This window comes from Rhincodon typus, chromosome 30, assembly GCF_021869965.1.
Source record: "Rhincodon typus isolate 14 chromosome 30, sRhiTyp1.1, whole genome shotgun sequence".
Lineage (NCBI taxonomy): Eukaryota > Metazoa > Chordata > Chondrichthyes > Orectolobiformes > Rhincodontidae > Rhincodon > Rhincodon typus.
This window is the reverse complement of record NC_063361.1, coordinates 4,355,595-4,363,993: the sequence shown is the minus strand read 5'-3', so window position 1 is coordinate 4,363,993 and position 8,399 is coordinate 4,355,595. Positions and strand designations below refer to the sequence as shown.

The following is an 8,399-nucleotide window of genomic DNA, read 5'->3' as shown; positions in this document are numbered from 1 at the left end:
CCCCCCCCCCCCCCGCCCACACCACTCCTTGTCCTCTCCAAGCAGTGACCATGGGCTGGACTCGGAGCTCTGGCCAGCCGTTTCCGCTTGGTTAGCAGCGTCCAGGGGAACAAATAGTAAAGACAGAGGGGGCTGGAAGCACCAGTCGGTGACATTCATTTCTAGCCAAATCATATCGATCTCAAACCACTCCACACAGATCCCGCTACCACAACCTACTGAGTCTCCTCCTGCCTCCCCTATTCATTTATTCCAGCAACACCCGACCAACACCTGGTTTTATTGTAAAAACTACATTTAGATACTTTCCAAAACCTCCAAGTTATCAGCGAAAAAAAAGAATTTAAACAATAACGATGGGACACAGAGAAAAAGATCTTTTCCAGCTGTTATCCTAAATAATTGAAAACTACACTTCTTGTTTTTTTATATAAAATATCCTTTCTTCCAAATTGCAGCCTGCAATAAAACGGTAAGCGTCAATATTTCTGGGCTTTCCCCCTTGTTTTTTCAGGTACTCACAGACGCGGTGCAGAAACTGAGCAGGAGTAAAAAGCTTGCTGGACACTTCATGTTGTTTCTGATTCTCCAGGAGAGAGAGAAAGGGGGGAGCTGGTGAGGAGCAGGAACAGCCTTAATCCACCGATCGAGTCTCCGGTTAACAGTCCACGTGTAGGGGCTGCCTGGGGAAATAACGGGAACTGAGAGACACAGCAGCAATCCCCTGAACTGTTCAGCTCCAGCCCTGACCAGTGAATGAGCAGGCGCCAGTCTCAGAACATTGACTGAGTCTGCAGCAATCCTTGGGATTATTCAACACATTGCAAACATCCCCAGTCCCAAATTTGCCCGAGACTAGATTAAACTGCCCCTATCTCCCCTCCCCTTGGTTTGTAACAACCGGAGGCGGGGGGGTGAATGGATAGTTATACCATCCCCTGTACAATTTAATCCCCTCTTGCCTCCGACTGATTACACGTTCAGTACCGACTCTCCCTCTCGTTGTTCGGTCTTTGCTGGTGTGCACGGTAAATTCCTGTCCGCGCTAACGATGGAAATCAGGGGTTCAGGTATTGATACTGCCAAAACATGGGGATGGAATGACCTGCGGGTGAAGTGAGGCTGGAGTCTCGACTGGGACCATCTCATCACATGCTGTTTGTAACATTGTCACAACTCTTTCAAACTAAAACAGACTAAGCCTAACAACAGCAAGTTCCCTGGAAGTCCTCTTTATCCCTTCCCAGGTAGTAGGTAATCTGACCCATCACATTTTGAATTTTGCTTTGACCTCAAATAGTAACGTCAGGAGCAAGGCAAGTCCAACATTGGTGGAGTGGCAGGAAACAGAGAATCATGGTCAAAGAGATAGTAGGACCTGCCGATGCTGGAGAATCTGAGATGACAAATTGTGGAGCTGGATGAACACAGCAGGCCAAGCAGCATCAGAGGAGCGGGAAGGCTGACATTTCCAGCCCACCCTTCTTCAGAAATGGGGGAGGGGAAGGGGGTTCTGAAAAAAGAGAGGGGGGGGAGGCAGATGGAAGGTGGATAAAGGAGCAGATAGGTGGCGAGGAAACAGACAGGTCAAGGAAGCGGGGATGGAGCCAGTAAAGGTTGAATCCGGAGGTTGATGGGGTGATCCAATGCATCATCCTCTGACACTTCCACCATCTGCAATCCGACCCCACCACCAAAGACATTTTTCCCTCCCCAGCCTTATCTGCTTTCCGGAGGGATCACTCTCTCCGTGGCTCCCTTGTCCTCTCCACACTCCCCACCAGCCCCACCACCTCCGGCACTTTTTCCTGCAACTGCAGGAAGTGCTACACCTGCCCCTACACCTTCCCCCCTCACCCCCATCCCAGGCCAAAGAAGACCTTCCACATCAAGCAGATGTTCACCTGCACATCTGCTAATGTGGTATACTGTATCCACTGTTCCCGATGTGGCCTGCTCTACATCCGGGAAACCAAACGGAGGTTCGGAGACCGCTTTGTGGAACACCTACACTCAGTTTGTGACAAACGACTGCACCTCCCAGTCGCGAACCACTTCAACTCCTCCTCCCACTCCTTGGACAACATGTCCATCCTGGGCCTCTTCCAGTGCCACAACGATGGCACCTGAAGATTGCAGGAACAGCACCTCATTATTTCGCTTGGGAACCCTGCAGCGCAATGGTCTCAATGTGGACTTCACAAGCTTCAAAATCTCCCCACCCCCGACCTCTTCCCAAAACCAGCCCAGCTCGTCCCCGCCTCCTCGACCTGTCTGCCTTTTTTCCCACCTATCCGCTCCTCCCACCTCACTGATCAACCCCCACCCCTACCCTCACCTCCTACCTACCAGCCACATCCCCGCCTCCTTGAACTATCTGTCTTCCCTTGACTGACAAACTCCCATCCTAACTCCCCACCTACACTCACCTTTACTGGCTCCATCCCTTCCTCCTTGACCTGTCCGTCTCCTCTCCACCTATCTGCTCCTTTATCCACCTTCCATCCGCCTCCCCCGCCTCTCTATTTATTTCAGAATCCCCTTCCCCTCCCCCATTTCTGAAGAAGGGTCCAGACCCAAAACGTCAGCTTTCCTGCTCCTCTGATGCTGCCTGGCCTGCTGTGTTCATCCAGCTCTACACCCTTTAATCATGGTCAACATATGTTTTTCAGCCTGGGGCAGGGCTTGTTCTGGAATTCCCCAGGGGTCACTACTAAGACCCTTGCTGTATTAGTGACCTGGATCTTTGCTTACGGGGATGACTAGGGGGGAGGTTTTTAAGGTGAGAAGAGAGAAATTTAAATAAGGCAGGAGGGACAATTTTTTTACACAGAGGGTGGTTCGTGTGTGGAATGAGCTTCCTGAGGAAGTGAGTACAATTACAACATTTAAAAGACATTTGGATAAGTACATGAATAGGAAAGGTTTGGAGTGATAAGGGCCAGGTGCAGGCAGGTAAGACTAGTTTAGTTTGGGATTATTATCAGCATGGATTAGTTGGGCCAAAGGGTCTTTTTCCAAGCTGTATGACTCCATGACTCTATACAGGAAACTTGGAAGAATTGTACACAGAAAGTAGGACAGCGCAGAACATTAGAAAAACAATTGAAAAGTTGGTGGAGTGGTTTGACAGATGACAGATGAGGTTCAATGCAGGAGAAATATGAGGTGAGGCACTTTAGTCAGAAGAACCTTGAAAAACAATATAAAATAGACGATACAATTCTAAAGGCAGTGCAGGAGCAGAGGGACCTGAATGTATGTGCACAGATCATTAAAGGTAGCAGCACAGGTTAAGAGAGCAGTGAATAAGACATCCAATATTCTCAGCTTTAAGAATTGAGGTATGGAGTAGTAGAGGAAGGAGGTGATGTGGAACTAGCATAAGAAACTTGTTAGACCTCAGCTGAAGTATTGTGTGCAGTTGTGGGTGTTGCATTTGAAGAAGGATATGAATGTGTTGGAGGGAGTGTAGAAGTGATTTACAAGAATGGTTCCAGGAATGAGAAACTTCAGTTTTGAGGATAGATCGAAGAAGGTGGGACTATTCTCCTTGGAGAGAAGAAAGCTGAGAGGCGATCTGATAGAGATTTTGAAAATCATGAGCAGGCAGCCTGAGGCAGAGAAAAACAATATACAAATGCAAGGATTTCTTTCCTGCAGGCATCATGGACAGGTCCTGCTGATTGCAGGGAGTCGCTCAACCCCAGGATGACACTGGCTTAGAGCTGTCTGCTGGTCCTAGAGCAGCTGAGTACCTCAAGAACCTTGAGGGTAAATATTAGAGGCAGTTTCCTGATCACATATGTCATAAAAATGTAGGAAATATGAGCAAGATTAGGCCACTCAGCCCATCAAGCTTGCTGGATCCTGCATCTGGATTTTGGCTGATCTTCCACCTCAATACTATTTTCTGTACACTCCCCATGTCCCTTGATATTTTTGATGAATTGAAATCTATTGGTTTCCATCTTAAACAGATTGAATGACTTCCATAGTTCTCTAGGGTAGAGAATTTCAAACATTAACCATCTTCTGAGTGAAGAAATTCCTCTTCATGTCAGTCCTACATGGCTTGCCTTATATTCTGAGATTGTGTTCCCTGGTTCTAGATCTCACCAACCACCGCCATGCCCCCTCACCATCCCCAATCCCACCTCCAAATCAGGGGAAACATCCTTCCTGCATCAACTCTGTCAGGCCCTGTAAGAATTTTATGGATTTCAACTAAATCACCTTTCATTCTTCTAAACTCTAGAGCGTACAGATCCAGACTCCTCAATCTCTCCTTATATCACAAATCCTGCTGGTGGGAGCTAGCATCAGGTGAATTGGGCAGGTATTTTTGCTGTGTTTCAGTATTTGTTGAGTTTGCTACAATTTACTGCTCATTGCCTTGGGAAGTAGAAATCTCTGTCCTGGACTGTTCCTCTAGAATTCTGGGCTACATTGACACATTCCTCTTCAATTTCTTTTCAAGACAATGTTTTATTTTACTTACAGAAGGCATTGTATTTACACAACACTTTCCTTAGTCTCTGGCCATTTCAGCACCCTTCCAGGACTTTGGAATTGCCATCAACATTGCAGGACAAGGAAGAGCTTTAAGGCGTCTGGGTATGTAGCCAGTGAATTCATTTCTGCTGATATTGGTTGTGGAATCAATTTTGGTTACATTACAAGGGAATGTTTCCTTACTCGCCTTCAAATGGTACCATAGGGCAATCTGAAAGCCAGCACCTCCAACAGTGGAGCTCTCCCTCTGTTCTGTCAACTTGAACTTTGCCCTGAAGTCTCTACCGTGCAACTCAGAACTTATGATCTTCTGAACTAAAGGTAAGAATTGAGCCAGACCAACACTAGAAGGAGAAGTGATTGAACAAAGGGAGATCCGAGAAGAGGAATGTACATGGGCTGGCTCTGCTATCAAAGGAGGCCATGGGAGAACCTCTGGCCTTGGCCTCTGTTGCATTACAGTGAAGATGGCCTTTATCTTCTCTGTATTACTCCAAGTGGCATCATTTCTGTGTGTTTATTCCAACGTTCATCTGTCATCAGACTTTCAGCTGTTCCCAGTGAAGTGGCTCCAGTCAGACTCAATGGAAGCTTTAGCAATTGTTTCTCATCTTTTGATTAGACACTTTACAGCCTGCAGAATTCAACACTGAGTTCATCAAATTATACCCTTAAACGCTGTCCCATTTTGTTTCCTTTTCTTTTGGCTTCGCTTTCTCACTTAAGCTAGAGACTTACTCATAGGTACATCTTCTGTTTCTTTAGGAGAATCTTCCCATCCTGGAGGAGGGGAGAAGAGTGACAAATTAGTAAATGTAATTGGGCAACAGTCCAAAGGTTAGGTCTCACTGGTGGGAAAACTTCTGCAATTATGTTCCATGGACTTGAAATGTGGATTGATGTTTTGCACTGTAGGTGTTGGGAAGCTTACCTGCATGCATTAGCAACTCATTAAAATGCAACTCGCCAATTCACCCAATAGAGATATACATTTCATCAAGTACCTGAGCACATCTAACAGGCATTTACCTGGCAAACGTTACTGCTTTCCAGATTTCAGGTAATGTACTTCATGCTTTATTCTATAGAGATACCCTAGGTCTTGACTTTGTTTAAATGGTTGTTGCACTCTGTTGCAGTGCTAGGTCTCTAAATGCAGTCTAAGTAGCTAAGGGCAGGAGATGGCAGTATATATGGGGCAAGGTAAAACAACAGGAAGAGAGGGTCACTGGGGCACAGATGGGACATAGTCTGGAAAAGGGTGGGCCACTGTTTATCCAGGAATGGATTACCCATTGTCCAGGAATGGATTACTCACTGTCCAGGAATGGGTTACTCTCTGCCCATGAGTAGGTTAGTGTCTGTCGGGGGACAGTCAGAGGGAGATGTCTGTCCAAGGAAAATCAGGGGGAGGTGTCTGTCCAGGGAGAGTCAGAGGGAGGTGTTTGTCCTGGGAGAGTCACAGGGAGGTACCTCTCCAGGCACAGACAGGGGGAGGTGTCTGTCCATTCAGAGCCAGGGGAAGATATCTGTCCTGGGAGAGTCATGGAGGAATAGTTGTCCAGTGTTTGGTCCTTGCTGTGAGAGGGTCATGTACAAGGAGGTGCCTAATGCCATCGTGTTATGGAGGGTATATGCACAGTCGGAGGGGGCAATGGATCTTAAAGGCTGGCAGTTGGAAGCTCAGGGCTGAGAATTATATTGTCTTTGGAATTGATAGGGGATTGTCAAGAAATATTACGGTGCTCCTGGTCTCAATGATGGGAGAATGGAGATCAGGAGGGCCATTGGTACCTGGATCATAATGGGTTCAGGGAGATATTGTGGAAGCTAACAAATACACAGACAGGATTCAGAGTGCTTCCAGGGTGATAGGAATTATTACACATTTAGGGAGGTAAAAAATGGGGAGAGCTTAGCGGTGACATTGGGTGACCTAAACATGTGCATTTGAGTAATGAATATAAATCTTGTCACCTTCTGATTGTCAACCATATTTTTTAATCACAGAATCCCTACAGTGTGGAAACAGGCCCTTTGGCCCAACAAGTCCAAACTGACCCTTGGAGTATCCCATCCAGACCCATCCCCCTATAACCCACACATCCCTGAACACTATGAGCAATTTAGCATGGCCAATCCACTTAACCTGCACATCTTTGGATTGTGGGAGGAAACTGGAGAACTCCAAGGAAACCCACGCAGACAGTCACCTGAGGGTGGAATTGAACCTGGATCCCTGGTGCTGTGAGGCAGCAGTGCTAACCACTGAGCCACTGTGCCACCCCTTGAAAAGGGGTACACCCAAAGTAGGATGAGGTTTTATTTTTGGGTTGATGCGGTTAAAGATTCAGGTTTTTGGCTGACTGAAGGGATAACCCATTAACCGTGAGTACAGTGGGCGGACAATCGTGTTCTGCTGGGTTACTTACCCAATCATCGATTATGTCTCCAGAACTCAACTGGAACTATGAAGCCACAGCAGATTGTGACCTGAGTGCCATCTTGTGGTGTCTGAGATACGGTTGCAACCGTGGAGGAACTGAGATAAATTAGTCATCCCATTGGCACAGAACAACTTTTATAAAGACTCCAAGCACTGGAATCCCGACTGGAAACTGCAGCCAGCGAAGGTGAAGACTGGGGAAGAGATGGGTGGGGTTTAGTGTGACGTTTGTAGGTCTACTGTGTCAAGACAGGATTAGAATGTTCTGCTGCACCGTCCCTGAAGAGAAGCTGACCATTGTGCATGGGAAGGTTCACTGACATGTTTTAAGTAAGTTGGACAATGCATAATGTTGACATACATCTGAATGTTTACTCACAGGGAGCTTTCCTCTGAAGTTTCAGGGGATGGAGTTTTCCGCAGTCCACATACTGGTTGAGGAAGACACCAAATGGGGAACATTGCTAGATTAAAGACAGACCAGGTTAGATGAATTGGCCATGTTAAATTGCTGTTAGTGTTCAGGGATGTGTAGGTTAAATGGATTAGCCATGGGATATTCAGGGTTACAGGGACTGGATAGGGGGATTGGTCTGGGTGTGGTGCTCTTTGGAGGATCGGTGTGGACTCGATGAGCTGAATGGCCTGTTTCCACACTACAGGGATTCAATGATTCTATGATTCTAAGAACCTAGGACATCATGGAGCGCATTTCTAGGGAAAAAGTCAAAGAGAGTAATCACCCTCTGCAACAAATTGCTGGTTTCACACGTCTCTTGAAACCAACAGCATGCTGACCCTGATTAATGCTGCCATTCTTCTGGTCTTCCTGCAGCTCAACAGGAACCAGTGCCAAGGTGTAGTGTTCAAACTAATGAGAGGAAGAATGAACACTGAACACAAACCACATCTATCGACCTTGCTGCAGCTATCTCTAACTGACAGATGGGGCATACCTCAGGATGTCCCAGAACATTGGGTCCTACATCTGACAGCTGCTGGTCAGAAACTGTGGTTGCAAAAACTGTGTGTCAATTTCAGGCCAGTTACCATGAAGACGCTCAACTTTTACCCAAGTGTACTATTTTATACAGCCACATTTCACATTTTACAGATCTCTGCTGAATTTCACAATTGGCCACTCACTGAAGCAGTCCATGTTCAAATGGAACAAGACCTGGACAATATCCAGCCTTGGGATGAAAAGTGACAAGTAACATTTGCAGCCACACAAATGCCAGGCAATCCAACAATCACTCCTTGACAATCATTGATGTTACCTTCACTGAATCCCCCACTATCAACATCCTGGGGGTTACCATTGAGCAGAAACTCAATGGGACTCATCATAGTGGCTACAAAAGCAGGTCAGAAGCTAACAATACCGCAATCAATAACTCACCTCCTGACTCCCCAAAGCCTGTCCACCACCTACAAG

The 8,399-nt window shown here is 46.6% G+C and overlaps 1 protein-coding gene across 1 annotated transcript in view; it reads right to left on the bottom strand.

Annotated features, from left to right (window-relative positions):
• The window catches only part of LOC109920136 (vasoactive intestinal polypeptide receptor-like), a 133,865-nt gene extending 133,262 nt beyond the window's left edge, over positions 1-603 (bottom strand). The window contains exon 1 of the mRNA XM_048614386.1: positions 523-603. Coding sequence (XP_048470343.1) covers positions 523-573 — 51 coding nt within the window. The 5' untranslated portion in view covers positions 574-603. The remainder of the gene's footprint in view (positions 1-522) is intronic.
• Between the last annotated feature and the right edge of the window lie 7,796 nt (positions 604-8,399).